We start from the raw sequence: 17,462 nt of genomic DNA on the forward strand, positions 1-17,462 counted from the left end.
CACCTGTAAATGGCAGCTACCTGAGCAAAGAGCCGCCATTTTCAAATGAGAGCCGGACTACACAGAAACTCTTTCATAGGGGTCACCCATCTTTTTGAAACTGAGAGCTACTTCTTGGGTACTGATTATGTGATATGTGAGGGGCTACTAGTTTGATAGTCTTCTGAAATAACCAATTTGCTCAAATTACCTTTAGTTATGTTATTTGTAGGTGACACGGTGACGACTGGTTAGCACATCTGCCTCACAGTTCTGAGGACCGGGGTTCAAATCCCGGCCCCGCCTGTGTGGAGTTTGCGTGTTCTCCCTGTGCCTGCGTGGGTTTTCTCCAGGCACTGCGGTTTCCTCCCACATCCCAAAAACATGCATGTAGGTTGATTGGAGACTCTAAATTTCCCTTAGGTTTGAATGTGTGCGCGAATGGTTGTTTGTTTATGTGTGCCCTGCGATTGGCTGGCGACCAGTTCAGGGTGTACCCCGCCTCTCGCCCGAAGATAGCTGGGATAGGCTCCAGCACGCCCCCAACCCTTGTGAGGACAAAGCGGTTCAGAAAATGGATGGAAGGATGTTATTTGTAATCATTAATGATCATCTACTGTATGAGAAGACACTGATCATGATTTCTAACTAATTATCAACAATATATTAACAAGGTAGGAAACATAAATATCAATATGCAACTATTTATTTCTATGCATCTTGGCAAGTGTTGTCATTTTCAAATCACTGCTACAACATTACTAGGAAATCACAATGTGCCATCACTGGTGAGTTATTTTTAGTCTTGGGGGCTATGTATTGCCCGCGGGCACCATGTTGGTGACCCCTGCTCTATCAAATCATCAAACTATCATTGGGTATATTTTCTATGCATTTTTAATCATTTGTTGTTATTTGTTTCTATGTCGGACTGTCCAAATACATTATGTCATTACATGAAACCAGTCTGTGGTTGGCGACCGCTTGTACTGTGCTGAAAAAAAAATAGATGAAATCAATTAATCAACTTCAACTCGACTTTCATTATATCAATGTCTCTACAAAAATTTTTTAGTCGTTCATCCCCTCGCGCATACTGTAGGTACATCACCAAATACAAATATCCCCGCCCCCACTTTCACTGCGTGGAGCAATGAAGTTTGCGCTGCTTATCCCAGGTGACGCTAATCTGTGCTTACAAAACTCAATGCAGCTCTGCTTTTTGTTGCGGCTTTGACGTATGGATGTTTGTGCATGATAGTGCCTGTTCATGATATTGTTTCAAACGGTGTTTGGAAGTGGCTCTGGATCTTTTTAATTTGTGGAAAAATGGCATAATGTCTCTTGTAATTCAAACTTTCCGAATGGCACACCTATTGGAAGGTTGAAACTCACAGACATTCCAGGTAGCCTCAGTGGGCATTTCAGACGCATACTTGTGCTAATTACAAGGTGATGCTTCCAAGTGAATGCCTACCATGCCGCTGCAATTGATTCTTGTAACTGATGCGACCCCTGAGGGGGCACAAAACTGACTGATTTCTGGCCTCATTATCTTATCTGGCCTTATCTCTTCCAGGCCTTCAAGACTGTATGCTTATTCGAGCTGTAAATCCATGTCAAGTAAATCGACATTGACACACACACACACACACACCGGGAGATCACATCAAGTTTGTGTGTGTGTGTGTGTGTGTGCGCGCGTGCGTGCATGCGTGTGTGCCCGGCCTGCACCGCTCGGCTGCACATGAACTTCAGCGATGGTGTGAATGTTGTCAGAATCAGCCAAAAGAATAATTTATGTGCTCAAGTTAATTCGGTGGCAAAGGCTCAATTGTTTCCTGGGTTTTAGGCCAACTTTTCGGGGCCAGAGGCGTCCTGCCAACCATGCTTCAGGTTTGTGAGCTTGTGTGTGTGTGTGTGTGTGTGTGTGTGTGTGTGTGTGTGTGTGAGTGCGTGTGTGTGTGTGTGTGTACGCTCTGACACTGCAGCCAGTGCTAACCCACATCATGTTGTAAACATCGGACATCATACAGCTGCATGGGGCTGCTGTGTGTAAATACACCCACACCCACATATGAGGGGCCGTTAGGGACATTATTCAGGTTTAGCTCTCACACTTACTATTCAAATGCTTTCACATGCACACAAACTACTGGAAGGCTCTCATAAAGACTACTCAAACAATCTCATACGCATGAGTCTTGCTCTCATAAGGACTACTCAAACACTCTCATTAACACTACTCAAACACTATCATTAACACTACCCAAACACTCTCATACGCACAAGTCTTGCTCTCATAAGGACTACTCAAACACTCTCATTAACACTACTCAAACACTGTCATACACAAGTGTCTTGCTCTCACAAAGACTACTCACTCTCATTAACACTACTCAAATGCGTTCACGCAAGCACTTCAATCACATTCTCGCAAATGTCACTGGCATTCACAAGTTCATGTCAATCATGCTCAGGCACACGTCGATAATGCTCACACATGAATAGTGTAAATCTTTTATTAGGTAGTTCAATTCAAAAAGTGAAATTATAGAGATGCACTGCACACTACACACACTCAAGACTGAAGTATTTCATATTTAAAATATGTATTATTCTGATGATTATCGCACATAGCAAATAAAAAAAATTCCCCATATTCAGAATCTAAAATATAACATCAAACGAAATAGTGAATTAATTTAAGAAATAAAGTGATTTTTAATGTAGAAATTAGGCTGGAATTTTCCCTCTGAAAATTACTTCATTGTTTAATCACTATGAGTACTGAAGAAAAACTTTTAAACTATATTCTAATTTATTATTTATTTACCTATATTAAAAAGTCATGAAATATTTGACTCTGAGTGTGTGTAGTCTGTAGGGCATATCTATATGATACGAGTTTCGAGTCACATGCTCACGCATGATAATGAGAGTGAGTAGTCTTATGAGAGCAAGACTCTTGTGAATGAGAGTGTTTGAGTAGTGTTAATAAGAGTGTTTGAGTAGTCCTTATGAGAGCAAGACTTGTGAGTATGAGAGTGTTTGGGTAGTGTTAATGAGAGCCTTTCAGTAGTTTGTGTGTGTCTGAAAGCATTTGAATAGTAAGTGTGAGAGCTAATCCAGAATAATGTCCCTAACGGCGGCGCATACCCACACACACACAAACGCACACACGCACGCACGCGCACACACACACGTACATGCGAAAAGCAGTGCGACCGGTCGTCGTTCTGCACATCATCAATAAAATGGACTTTATGAGCTTGCCAAATAGCAGACAAGCCAGATGAACTCATTAATTTGCAGATGCACGGCGGCGCCTTTCGTTTTATATACATTGGCTCTGGTTTTGTTTATTAGCAGGCAGGGAAAGTACACTATCTTTCTTTTCTTTTCTGTCATTAGAGGCATATGTTTTGCTCCGGCAGGACCAATAAGTTTCAATGGATTAGCTACAACTAGTCAATCAACAGAAAAGAAATATCAGATAATTTGGTCATTATGCAAGATTATATGTGGTATGATCGCTTTCCAATTCCATTTAATCTGCATATGTACAATTACATTGATTGTAAGCATGTTATATTGTGATTATTCAACTACTTACTATAAGAATGAACTGATATAGAATGAATATTCAGAGTTAAAATATCGCTGTTAAACTGTACAGGCAAGTTAGCGGCTAATGCTAGCAGCCAACGTTAACAGTCGACCCCTTTGCCCAGACTTCAATACAGACTTCTCATTTGATAACAAGTGAAGACGATGGATCAGCAGCTGGCTAATTGACTGTGAGCTTGTTGGTGGTTATAGGCTACAGTTCTAGCTTCCGACTCACCCCGACTGCCTGTATTTTATTATTTATTTATTTATGTATCTATTTATGTATTTATTTCGTCCTGTTCGGCTGTTAGGTCAAACAGAAAGGAGGATCTGTATCTACTTTAAGATGCCACTGTGGTTCTTTGTATTCTGATGGATTTTATTGAAAATTGCAGTCGGACAGAACAAAGTTTTAAAGAGGAGCGAAAGAAAACAACAAAGGGGAGAGACAGTGAAAATATAACTAAATAATATAGGAAGAGAAGACAAAGGAAAGTAAATCATTATACAGTATGCCTAGTACAATGACACATTAGATTGAAGTGTTGTTTGTGGCAGTAGTGCTACATCCTGTGAAGGAAGGAGAGGATAATATAGGACAGGACAAGGACAGGAGGGGAATTATCCAGGACAGAGGTAGTGGACCCGGCTGTACAACTGAGTGTGGTTGGAGTAGCTATGTAGATTCTAAACATCTTTAGAATTAGAGTGCAAGTGAGGGGGGTACCCAGGAAGTTCCCATAGTTATGAGTTATTTATCGCAATGAGTGAGTGGCCCGACACCAAGCGGATAAGTCCCGGAGGTGAGTATCTGCGGACATGTGCAAGTGAATTGACACCGTCTCGGATGCACAACAAGTTCAGAAGTGATCTGTAATTGCGTCGCCTGCGCCACAGGGGTTGAGGACCCCACCTAGCCGAGAGCGGGGTCGGGCCCAGGAGACCCTCCCGAGAGCGGCCCAGTGGACAGGACATCATGCACACCGAGGAACCCAGGGTGGAGCACTGAGGCGGCCCGAAACCGGCCACTCGGAACAGGCCACAGGGCGCAAAGCTCCCCACTCACCCCCGACACCACCGACAGAGTAGCTTGGAGAAGAAAAACAGACTCATACGAGAGGGCCAGGAAACAACAAGATGAAGCTGACGAGCGTGCGCAGTGTTTTGCGTGCCCTCCTTTATTCTCTTCATTAAGCTGTTTGAGAATGTAAGATGGCAAACTTTGCCCCTTAATGAGTGAGCTGGAGGTGGCTTTAACCAGCAGGGAAAGGCCTGATGGAGGTTCTTGTGTTTAGACTTTCATTGACTCTTTAGGGCAGAAGTGGGCAAAATATGGCCCGCGAGCAACATATAGCGTGCTCCATTCTTTCTCTAATCTTGCTCACCGATCATTTACTTTATCAAAAGTCCTCAAATCTTTTTTTTTTTACATTAAGTTAACTGTTTTCCTCCTAAATTATTTAATTAAAATGTATTTATTCATTTGCTCTTTATTTTGTATTCCCTGTATCACATTATACAGTTAGTTAATTCTAAAATAGAAAAATGTACTAACAAAATATTTCTTATGTATATTCAACAATTTTAGACTTGAATTCATTATATATAATACAGTTAATGAGGAGTTGGTAAGTATAATTTTCTGTATTATTAAAATACATTGTTTTATTTGTTGCCATTAATTTGTTTAAGCAGCTGTTCTTAAATATGGTTCATTAAAACGTACTGTATTTCTTGTTATTTATTTCATCTCCTTAAACAATTTTATAATTGATTTATTGCAAATAAATCAATTATTGGAAATAAATCAATTGTCAAATTATTTATTTAAGATAAAATGAATTGTCAAATATACAATTTAATTGCATTTTTCGATTAGATAAAATAATTGTTTAATTATGATCAAAGTAATAAATACAATTAAGAATGAGACTAAATTATTATTTTGATATTAAAATAAAGTATTTTACATACACTTTTTAATTGTTTTGATAAATATACTTCTACATTATTATTCCTTTTACATATACTTTTTAACCTCATCTATGGCCCATTGGCCCATTTTTCAAATTTTTCAAATTTCAAAAATCAAATGTGGCCCTTGAGCGGTGTGTGTGTGTGTGTGTGTGTGTGTGTGTGTGTGTGTGGCACGACTTTTGTGTCCGTTGGAAACTTTTTTGTGATGCTTATCCTCAAGGGCCGCGACTTAGCCACTAATCGGCGTTGTGGGCATGTGTGTGTTCCGCACAATTCTACGACAAGCATCACGGCAACAGATTGGTCCAACTTCATTCGATTGATCTACGTAAAACGTTAAAATATAACACACATGCACACATCACGCTACCTTTTGATCACAAGTAAAGTATAGGGAAGCGAGCTAGCCATTCGGTGGCAAGCACGAGAAGCTATTCTAGGAGTCAACATCATCACTCGGTGCTTGTTCTTATTTAAATTTCACAAACACATGGCTTCTAATTCATGTCATAGATCATTCAAAATCAAAGCCGTTTGTTCTGAGACTCACACCCAAAAAACCAATGTTGTCAAAATCAACGAAAAGTATAATTTACAGTATGTGGTCAGGTGACCCCAAGCAGCTACCGAGTTACAAGCGGCCGACGTCAGCAGTCGACCCCTGTGCTTGGACTTCAGACTCAAATTATTTCATTGCGAGATTTGTTCACCATCATCTAATATTTATGATTTATTCTTCTATTTTATTGTTTTTATGGGTTTTACTATTCTACTCTGTTTTAGTGCCTGTTCATACTTTGATGCATATTTTAAAATTAATATCAGCGGCTCTATTACTGTATGTCTGCTAGCAGTGCCTGCAGGTTATGTTGTCTGTAGTGTTTTAAAGTTTGTACTATTCCCCTGTATGACAGATTGTATACAAATGCAGTGAAGTTGTAGCGCTCCAAGCAAATTTGCCTCTGGCAGCAAAGTTCATCCTAATCGCAATGCCAGACTCACGAACTGCTCAATTGATTACAAGTAGTGAAGCAAAAAGCAGCTAGTTAGCGGGTAATCCAAGCTGCCAACATTAGTGGCCGACCCCCACTGCCTGTACTTCAGACTCAGAAACTGCTTACTTGATAATAAGCAGCTAGCTGGTCCACACTAGCTAGTTAGCAGCAAATTCTAGTGGCTGACCTTAGCAGGACGTAGGAATAGAAGCAGAAAAAGTGTCATAAAAAGACAAATCCAAAAGCAAATGTGTACGCAGATTTCATCCTTTGATGCTGTTTGAAATGAGGTCTACATCAACCCTCTCAATCCCTTACTCTCTCTTTCTCTTTGTCTCCCAGGTTCAACATGCCCCACGACGATAACCCCAAATGTCGGGAGGCCGGCATGAAACACCAATATCACGTCATGGCTCCCACCCTCAACCACGACACCAACCCCTGGTCGTGGTCCAAGTGCAGCCGCAAGTACATCACAGAGTTCCTTGAGTACGTACGCTATATAATATTAGCAGACGACCCCATTGCATAGCTAGTCAACCGCTAGCTCATTAGTAGCTAATACTAGTGCCTATTCATTAGCAGTTTACCCCACTGCCCGGATTTGAAAATCACAAAGTACTTATTAGATAACAAGTGACGACACAAAAAGCAGCTAGCGAGTCGACCACTAATTAGGTGCTAACGCTGACTGACATTGTATTAGCCGTATATTAATGCTATTCCATTATCTCGATAACCAAGATGTTCTACTGCATATATGAGGCCTAGCTACTCTCCATGGCGCTAGCAAACTTTGCTAAAGGGGATACATGATTATGATTATAAATAGAAAAAAAAAATATATTTCTCCAGGGACAATAATAACCAAGGGGCGGTCAATTGTATAAATATTCACAAAAGATGGCCTTTTTGACCAGTTGAATCTTGGGAATGGGTTTTTAGGCGAGGCCTCATTTACAGTTATAAGGTTTAGCATCCCATTTGGTTGCAGTTTGATGACATGGAACATTCCGGCGTAGATGAAAGTCTTCATGAATCTGTTGTGTTTCTATGTTTTCTGTGCAGCCCCCACAACAATGTGAGTCTGTTAAATAGTCAGCATACGCCCTTGTGTAGCGACGGCTTGAGTGTGCGAGCTGGGAGTGAAATGCCCTTGAGAGTGTTTTTTGAAGTTGCTCTCAAGCTAACAATGACGAGTATTGATTCAGACTTCTTCTGTGAGTCCACCTGGTTCGAGTACGTCCGTGTTTTGACTGCACGTTATCGCCCCAAATTCAATCCGCAGCCCCCACAAAGACCTCTCAAATGTCCTCTTTTTGACATCAGTGTTTCTGGACCAAAAAAAACCCTGCAGTGTCATTTAGAGTCCAACAGGACATAAAGAAACTATTCATTCCGTTCCTGGCTGGATGCTGATTGATTGAATCCAATTATGGATGTAAAAGTCTTAAAAAGGCCTTCAGTGACAAACCACGCAGTCGTCAACAATGTGTGCGACCAGTCTCTAATCCTTTTTAAATATACAAAGAACAATGACAGCGAACAACAGAGAGCAGCTGATGCAAAGTGGTCAATTGGTAAGTTGGATGTGGAAATACGTAATTCTCCATACAGGTAGTGGCCCATATTGGTCTCGGTGTACTGTAGATGAATGTAAATGAGTACTTCCTTGTAAACATGTTTTACAGAAAGAAAAATAAGTAAACAAATAAATAATTTAATCATATCAGATTTTTATTACCAATAAACTTTCACAGATATTCATTCGCATCAAATGGAAATGGATCCCACGCCAGCTGTAGGAAAATCTGCTATGTAAATAGCCACACCCCAAAAAAAGTATAAAAAATTAATTTAAAATGCAGGGTATGCAAGTTTTCAAAATGCTAGCAAGATTTTAATCTAGCTTCATTTCATGTCCCGCCGCAGCCCCCGCTCCCGCCCCCACCCCACCACCTCACGTGTCTGCACTCCGAGGATGAGACCTGCATCCCGCTCACCTGCGGCAGGCTCACTCGGAGTGCACTGCGTGTGCAATGTTATGTTACAAGTTTGATGCTGTATGTTTGGGAATGTAAAATCAATTGAAAGCATAAGAGAGGTGATCAATTTACCCAACAACTCGGTGACAATGATGACATAATTTATGTGGTGGTTTTCCAAATTCAGCCTTTGTGTATATGACACCCCCCCCCCCCCTCCCACCGTGATAGATGTTGACCCTTGATTTGAAGTAGAGAGCTGTCCAGTTCCTTTGCTGCTAACCGGACTTAAAAAAATCCGGCCATGAAACTATAATAGTCTCCTTTGCGAGAGGCTGCAGTGTCTCCCCGTGAGACTCATGAGCACAATGATGCGCATGGGCAAATAATTGACAGACTATTGGGTCACGCCTCCTGTTTCTTCAGCCACTGATTGGCTAGTTCTCCTCACACTCAATCGGTTTAAAATTTTGTTTTATTAAGATTAAATTATAGGCCTTAGATGGGGCCAAAGAGGGATCATTTTAATAATATTCTGCTCTCAGGTCATTTAACATAAATTACAAAAAGTGTGGTTTTCTTACCTGTAAATTCCAGTTTTAAGAAACAAAAACAACAACTCAAAGCTACAAAAAAAAATCTAGTTGGCCCTAATCTTAATTTGATCCCATTTTATCACTAACCAAATACGGATTTCAAATCATCTTCACAGTGACAGTTTGTTTAGAATGTCGCTGTTTTAGCTCAGCTGCTTGAACAATAGATTTGTAGGAATTACTCATAGATAGTTAAATACAAAATGTTAGCTTAATTTATACTGTGTCTTTCCTTTGTCTGTAACTGTATTTTTTGGTGCTGCCTGTTTTGGCCAGGTCCCTCTTGAAAAAGAGGGTTTTAATCTCAATGAGACCAACCTGGTTAGATAATGGTTAAACTAAAATAAATATATAAATGAATAAATATTCATTTGCATTTTTATTTCAGATTATTTTAGTATTTTATTCCAAGTGTAGTTTTCAAGTCAAACTTCCAGGGATTATTCACTAGCATTCGCATTGAATGGGATGGAACCTCTGCCAGCTATGTATTAACACTTACACTACAAACGAAAAATACATGAAAAAACAAACTAAAAACTAAGAAAAAAAATCTAGTCATCTGAATGTAATTTTATTTTACACCAGATGCAGGTTTCTGTACATCATGCAGCTACATCAACTGCTGCACTACCAACAGCCATGCACGACTTCCAGTGCAACAACCAACGTCTTATGTAGAACTTATACACACATCCATCATCTAAAAAGTGATAAGATGACAGTCAACCCACTTTCATGTCTCCCGACGGCTGCCAGGTGTGGACTCCAAGAACAGAGTTACTGATGATAGTCTTCCAAAAAATGTACGTCAAAATTAAGAAGTGACCAAATGGACCCTCTATCTGTCTCGGCCTTTATAGTAATAATATTAATTCAGTTTGACAACTGCTGAGAGATGTGGTAATAAGGAACCGTCTGTATGATTCCCTGACATTCAAACTACTAATGTTATATTGCTACACACACTTTTGCATCTTTTGCACTTCTACTGAAATTGAGTGTGAGAGATTTAAAAAACGACACCACTTTCCAGCATAAATCAAGAGACTGTTAACAGTTTTATTTGCTCTAACTCAGTAATTCACATTCGTGTGCTGCGGAAAATGACCCAGTGTCACGTTTTCTCAGTCACTTTGGTACATCCCTTGAATCATCCTTGACATTTGCAAAATAGTAAGTACATCGCTCAAAACAATTCATACAAGTATTTGTAGAAAAACGCCATGAATTACCTGCAAAAACCCGTCTCTCGCTCAGAATCCTTAGGTCATCTCTCAAAATAAATCTGTTTCAATGAACTTGTCAGTGTTATCAGAATGACAAGTATTTGTGTCATGTCAAAATAACAGTGTACAGGGATGTTCTGATTTAAACTGGTTAATGTTTTGATGACAATTTTTGTAAATTGTAAGTTAAACCTTGATGTATGTGGGAGATTGATTCCAAGAGATGGGACAAGATTTACACTTTTACTGTTTGTACTGTAATTCGTTGACAGACCATGTCATTGCAAAACAGAAATGAAGGATAGCCCTGCATAGCACAAAAAAGTGTACATGCTGTGCTGTCGGAATTACAGTGCAGTATTCCTTCACCTGAAGTTCCTGGCTTTTGGGCCACAAATTCTCATCCACAACAAATCGAATATTTTCTCTTGTGATGAGCTATTTCATAAAACTGGTTGATATTCACACATTTCCCTTCGTTTGAGAAAGTCAAGGTTCACCGGGGAAAGAAGTCTAGTGGAAATGTATAGAAATATCCTTGACAAATTATTAAAAATATTATATATTATAAACGTGTTCATTCACTTTACATGTAAAGACTTGTGCAATGAACTAATACCTAAATGTTGTGTGGGGTGAGACGATTCAATAGAGACCCATTATAGCACATTTTGAGCAACATGACAAAAGCAATTGATAATGTAGGAAACAACAGAGAATTGTCAATGATTTGCATGGATGAACCAAAACTTTTGTAAGTTGTTAAAAAAAAATTAGAAATTGCTTTTTTTATTGACAAGTCACACTATAATGTGAAGATTGTACAAGTACTGTAGTTCTGAGAATTTAAATTTTTTATCTGAGAAATGTGCCAAAGTGACTGAGAAACCCTTAACCCTACTGTAATAGGTCAGAAAATTCTTATTTTTTTAACCAAATAATGTATCTTTGTTTATCAATCTATGCCACTGATGTACAGTGACAGGCAGAATAATTAACCTGTGTATCCACTTTTTCTCAGGTGGTGTCATGACTTTTTTCTAAAGTAACTATAATACTATATGCACCTTGGCTCAAGGGAACTAAACTGTCTTTGTTAACCTTTATGAACCATGCACCCTTTTCAACATCCTAACAGAATTGCCACACTCTCTCTTCCCCAGACACATCCTCAAAAAACAACACAAAGCTGTTCATAGCTGATAAATAATGATAAATAATGAAACATGACATAAGCGCTAGTTATGTAAACGTAACCCTCACTCCCAGGGCTGCGTGCACTACGGTTAGGTGATCCCTGCTCTACAACCGTACATTGTGACCAACTTTAAGGGGTTCTTCCTTGACCCTACAAAGTTGCATGGGAAAAATGTAAAGGGGACATACGATGAAAAAAAATATTTTTTTAAAATGCTTTATGTCAGTGGTCCCCAACCTTTTTTTCAGCACGACCAGTTTAGAGTAGGCATTTTTTTTTTCACGGACCGGCTGTCAAGGTATGGCATATACAGTGGGTACGGATAGTATTCAGACCACCTTAAAATGTTCACTCTTTTTTCAATTGCAGCCATTTGCTAAAATCATTTAAGTTCATTTAAGTTGATTGAAGACTCTAAATTGTGAATGTGAGTGCGAATGTTTTTTTTATTTGTATGTGCCCTGCGAGTGGCTGGCGACCAGTTCAGGGTGTATCCCGCCTCTCGCCCGAAGATAGCTGGGATAGGCTCCAGCACGCCTGTGACCCTAGTGAGGATAAGCGGAACGGAAGATGATGTATATCCCCTTTAATTTGTTAACGAATGGCCTTATATGTCTCCAAATGGAGTTATACAGTATGTCTCCTTTTAGGTCGTTTTGTGCTACAAATGTAAAAAATACAGCCTTCTTGGCACAGGTAGTAAAGGACAGAAATGAAAGGGGACCGACAGAAACTGATGTTAACTGAGGATAATCCTGTGTAATCACTGGCCTGTCACTGCAGTCTTTGCTTTGTGCTCACAGGTGCTCTAGCTTCTCCATTCAGGATGAGGTTTTTGTCATGTTGGACACGTGTAATAACAAGCCTCATCCACCTCGTTTCCTTTTTTGAGACTTGGCCACAAAAAGCGCAGATCCCCACAGCCTAACATGTTTGACTTTGGCCTTTTCACGAGTGCCAAGTGATGATTTTAGATGCGGCGGCATACATTCACACCAGCTGTGTTTGTACACTGGTGGTTTTAGGGAGGGGTTCATACAGAGAGTAGTCTATCATTATGATATAATCCAAGCTCTGTTGAGGATTGAGGCAATTTAATCGAGGTGCTTTACAAGTCCAAATTCTCTTGTTTGCCTTCAACACAGAAAATACGTCCAGTATTGCGGATCCCTTTCAGTCCACTGTGATGTTCTACAGTCTCCGTTGCACCTGACTCCATATCCACCCATGCTCATGGATACTTTTCTAATTTACTATTCATTCACTTTAGTTCTTGTTTTTATTTAATGCAGCACTGGCTATGGGGAGTGCCTTCTGGACGAGCCCATAGGAAGGACGTATGAGCTGCCCACCCTCCTCCCTGGTCAAATCTATAATGCCAACAGACAGTGTGAACTCATGTTTGGACCCGGTTCCCAAATTTGTCCCTACATGGTAAGTGGGCTTGTACTTGAAAGCAAGTAGGGTAATGGCATTTGATCAGGGATCTTAGAAACATAACAGAATTGCCGATAGGTGAGAATGTGAGTGCGAATGGTTGTTTGTTTATATGTGCACTGTGATTGGCTGGCAGTTCAGGGTGTACCCCGCCTTTCGCCCGAAGATAGCTGGGATAGGCTCCAGCATGCCTGCGGCCCGAGTGAGGATAAGCGGTTTGGAAAATTAATGGGTAGATGTAATTGTGCTTTTAAATTTCATTTTCCGAAAAATCTGTTGTACACTCCCTGGTGTTAGTGGCACCAGTGCTAATTAAAACTCAGATTTTTGGACATTAGTTTTGCATCTGAGGACAACCAGAGGCTACTTCTAATCACATGAGAGCAAAACCTTTTAAAGGCACAGTTTGACTCTACTGCCTGTGATTTTTAATTAAGAGAATCTAATCATGGGTGAAATGCTTTTTGAGTTGTGTTGGAAACCTGGCAAATTAAACATGATTCATTGCTTGTGTGTGTGTGTGTTTTTTTTAAATATCATTTCTTTCACCCAGAAACAATGTAAAAGGCTGTGGTGTACAAGTGCAGAGGGGGACCACAAAGGATGTCGCACACAACACATGCCGCTGGCTGATGGGACTGAATGTGGACATGGAATGGTGAGTGTAAAAAACAACAACAACAAATAAGGACGTTTTTGAATGAGCATTTAAGTTGGGTCATGTGCGGTTAGACTTAATTGAGAATAAGTGTGTAATGTCACAAATCAGCATCTGAGATTAACATGGATGCTGCCATGGCCTCAGCTTTATCAAAACTAGACGCTGAGCCATTTTGGACGATTGTGCCAGTCTGACTTTGTGGTAACACTTTGGGGAAGAAGGCCAGCTAAGTGATGTTCCTGGCCACCACTTGCTAATTTAACCATATCCCCCTCTGGAAATTGCTTGAAAGTGTCTCTGGATCTTCAACCAGTCTAGCTGATAATGTCATGGGCGACGAAACTCAGCGCAGGTGGAAGTTGCAATGCAAATTAGCCACAATGTTACCTAACAGTGGGGCGGAAGTCGATAACGGTTCGCTCACAGACACGTTTTCAGAACTAGGCAGATAACTAAAGATTTAAGATTGGTGGGCAGATATTCCCTGACCCAGCTATTGGTATACAAACTATTAAAAAGTAATTTTTTTTTAATATTTCCCGATCCTCGAAGGTAAAAAATGCACATTTGATCATGTTTCTGGATGAAAAATTCTATGTGAACCAGTCAGGTGACCACCCCTTGTTAGAAACTTGAGTCTTTTCCCCTCCATGTTGTCAGGAGGCCCCAACCCCCATTAGCCTTCATGTTCTCCTCACCCTGGGGTGCTATGCTAATTAGGGCTGAGACGGCGGGTCAGTTGCTGAGGTTACGTGCAAAAAAGAAGGAGGGGGAGGAGGAGGGAAGGTTGCAGAAAATGAGAGAAAGATTGAAAGAAAAAAAAGCGAGGGAAAGGTAAAGACTTTGAAAGGGGACGCCAGCCCGGCCATTCACAGTTGAGTCACCTTGTGGTGAACCCGTGACCCCCAAACCTTCTTTAAGCAGCGGCTGAGCGGGTCAGCGGTCAGGGCTGTGACAGAGCCTGCCGGCACCCCTCACAAAGGAGCTCACTCCTGCGGGAGGAGAGCCAGGAGGAGGCGCAATATGGAGTTTAGTATTCAGGACGTGCTTGAAAGAGGGAGGGAGCGAGGGAGGGGAGGATTCTCTTCCCTCCTTAACCTCCTACCCTCCCGGAATCTTTTTCCAACTCGACTCCACGCACTGTCTGCGTATCATGTCCGCCTTCTTCTTCGTCTTCAATGCATATCCTGCTCGAGGATAACCGTTGATGGCTAACATCTTAATCCAACTACAACAACTGCACTAAAAAGTAATGGCCCTGCAGTGCACTGCTCTCATTGAAGAAACTTGACTTTAATCAAACCTCCTTGACCCAGCTTCCACCCAACTCAGTCCAATGGATGATTAAACTTCATTGGGACTGTCTAAACATTGATTGGGTTGAAACCGTGTGACATTTAGTACAATCACCTCGAGAACTGACTATTCACGCTGGCATCATCATGCATCAACGCAATGACTGAAAGATTATTATGAATAAAATAAAACACAAATATCCAGTGGCCAAATAAATACCATTCAAAATATCTGGTCGTTCAACCAGTTTTCAAGCTTTGAAATAAAGTGGGCGGCACGGTGGACGACTGGTTAGAGCGTCAGCCTCACAGTTCTGAGGAGCGGGGTTCAATCCACGGCCCCGCCTGTGTGGAGTTTGCATGTTCTCCCCGTGCCTGAGTGGGTTTTCTCCGGGCACTCCGGTTTCCTCCCACATCCCAAAAACATGCATTAATTGGGGACTCTAAATTGCCCGTAGGTGTGAATGTGAGTGCGAATGTTGTTTGTTTGTATGTGCCCTGCGATTGGCTGGCAACCAGTTCAGGGTGTACCCCGCCTCCTGCCCTATGATAGCTGGGATAGGCTCCAGCACTCCCGCGACCCTAGTGAGGAGAAGCGGCTCAGAAAATGGATGGATGGACAATAACAATGACGAAGTGCTTCAAGTAACATTCAAGTATGCTTACCATTTAACCAATAAAAGTGATCATAAATGCAGTGTTTCAGAGGTTAAGTATTAGGGACGCAAGTTTGTCAGCTTGTTCTGAAGGCCCAGGTTTACGCAACTGTGGTCTCTCAGTCTGAACACTTGGGGCACCATATATAAGGAATACCTAGATTAGAAATGTAGATCAGAGACGAAGAAGAAATAGGAACTGACTAGTGGGAATGGGAACTCATGATTTAGTCGAAGATATTTTGTAAGTGATAGTGGGTTTGCTATAAACGATAAATAGTAAATGTTCCTTCCAGTGTTTCTGATATGATCCACTGCGATAATATTTTTGGGCCTATTCAGGGGATTTCCACACGTGGCATGGATGAGCTAATTATCATTTGGCCCGCAAAGGTCACTTTGACCACATGTTTTTGGCCAGGATTCAGGAATTTACACGCGCTTGCTATGACAAACTCTCACATGTGGCTAAAAAGTAGGGTGGGGGCGACAATAAAAATATCCATCCATCCATTTTCTGAGCCGCTTCTCCTCACTCGGGTCGCGGCCGTGCTGGAGCCTATCCCAGCTGTCATCGGGCAGGAGGCGGGGTACACCCTGAACTGGTTGCCAGCCAATCGCAGGGCACATACAAACAAACAACCATTCGCACTCACATTCACACCTACGCGCAATTTAGAGTTTTCAATTAACCTACCATGCATGTTTTTGGGATGTGGGAGGAAACATCGAAACAAACAACCATTCACACTCACAGTCATGCCTATGGGCAATTTAGAGTCTCCAATTAATGCATGTTTTTGGGATGTGGGAGGAAACCGGAGTGCCCGGAGAAAACCCACGCAGGCACGGGGAGAACATGCAAACTCCACACAGGCGGGGCCGGGGATTGAACCCGGGTCCTCAGAACTGTGAGACTGACGCTCTAACCAGTCGTCCACCGTGCCGCCAACAATAAAAATATGACATTTTGAAAGGTCAAATATAGATGGTGTTTTATCAGCGAGCAGGCAACGAATGAATCTCCTTTTGACCGAATTCCATTGCTCGTATTTTGACAAGCTCTTACTAGGGAATTCGCCCAACTGAACCCAAATTTCAAGCTGGTATCCCAGACAGATGGGTCTCCCTAAATTGCTACGGTTCTCTGCCTACACCATTTCATGTAGGTAGATGGAGCACGGCATCAAAGTTTGATGATCATTTTGACTATTCGCCACAAAAAAGCGGGTGCAGGGACCTGTTCTTCGCTGCTTGTACCTTAAGTTCATTCAATATTTAGGGCTTGAGCATGGATTTGTGGGGACCCTATTGAAATAGTTTTTTTTGCTTATCACTAAATCACTTTTTGGGGCCTTTAATAGTCTCAAAACCTTTTACTAACGCTTCTATCATGGCAAAACAATTTACGTACTTCCACTCTTAGTAGTGTTTGATAATATTAGCACCCCCCACCAGTACATCCAATTGATCTGAAATCTGGCCAGCATGTTCATCATGACAGAATGAAACAAAAGCAATGAAGCACTTATGCTATGAAACTCACATGTAGTCAGTCTATTTGGTTTGAAACTGTCTTGTTTTTTATTTTATTTTATTTTATTTTTTTTTAATAAACAAGATTTGGACTGTTTGCAGGGGAATTCACCTGATCACCACAAAGGTTGATGCCGGTATAGTAGGCAAGTGATTCCCAAACCATTAACCATTTTTAATATGCTATAAATTATCCACTTTGACTTCATTGATCTGAAAATTATTATTTACTACAAATAATGTAAAATCGCTGTTCATCTGTCTATGCCAGCAACTTGTAGTGTCAGGCACAACTATTAAGTGGCA

General features: G+C 41.0%; 1 protein-coding gene across 2 annotated transcripts in view; it reads left to right on the plus strand.

Moving 5' to 3' along the window:
* LOC133478113 (A disintegrin and metalloproteinase with thrombospondin motifs 20) overlaps window positions 1-17,462 on the plus strand; it is a 125,797-nt gene that overhangs the window by 33,219 nt on the left and 75,116 nt on the right. For both annotated transcript variants that reach the window (XM_061773735.1, XM_061773736.1), the window contains exons 9-11: window positions 6,906-7,052; window positions 12,864-13,005; window positions 13,562-13,666. In XM_061773735.1, the coding sequence (XP_061629719.1) occupies window positions 6,906-7,052; window positions 12,864-13,005; window positions 13,562-13,666 (394 nt within the window). The remainder of the gene's footprint in view (window positions 1-6,905; window positions 7,053-12,863; window positions 13,006-13,561; window positions 13,667-17,462) is intronic.

The sequence above is a fragment of the Phyllopteryx taeniolatus genome, chromosome 5, assembly GCF_024500385.1.
Source record: "Phyllopteryx taeniolatus isolate TA_2022b chromosome 5, UOR_Ptae_1.2, whole genome shotgun sequence".
Lineage (NCBI taxonomy): Eukaryota > Metazoa > Chordata > Actinopteri > Syngnathiformes > Syngnathidae > Phyllopteryx > Phyllopteryx taeniolatus.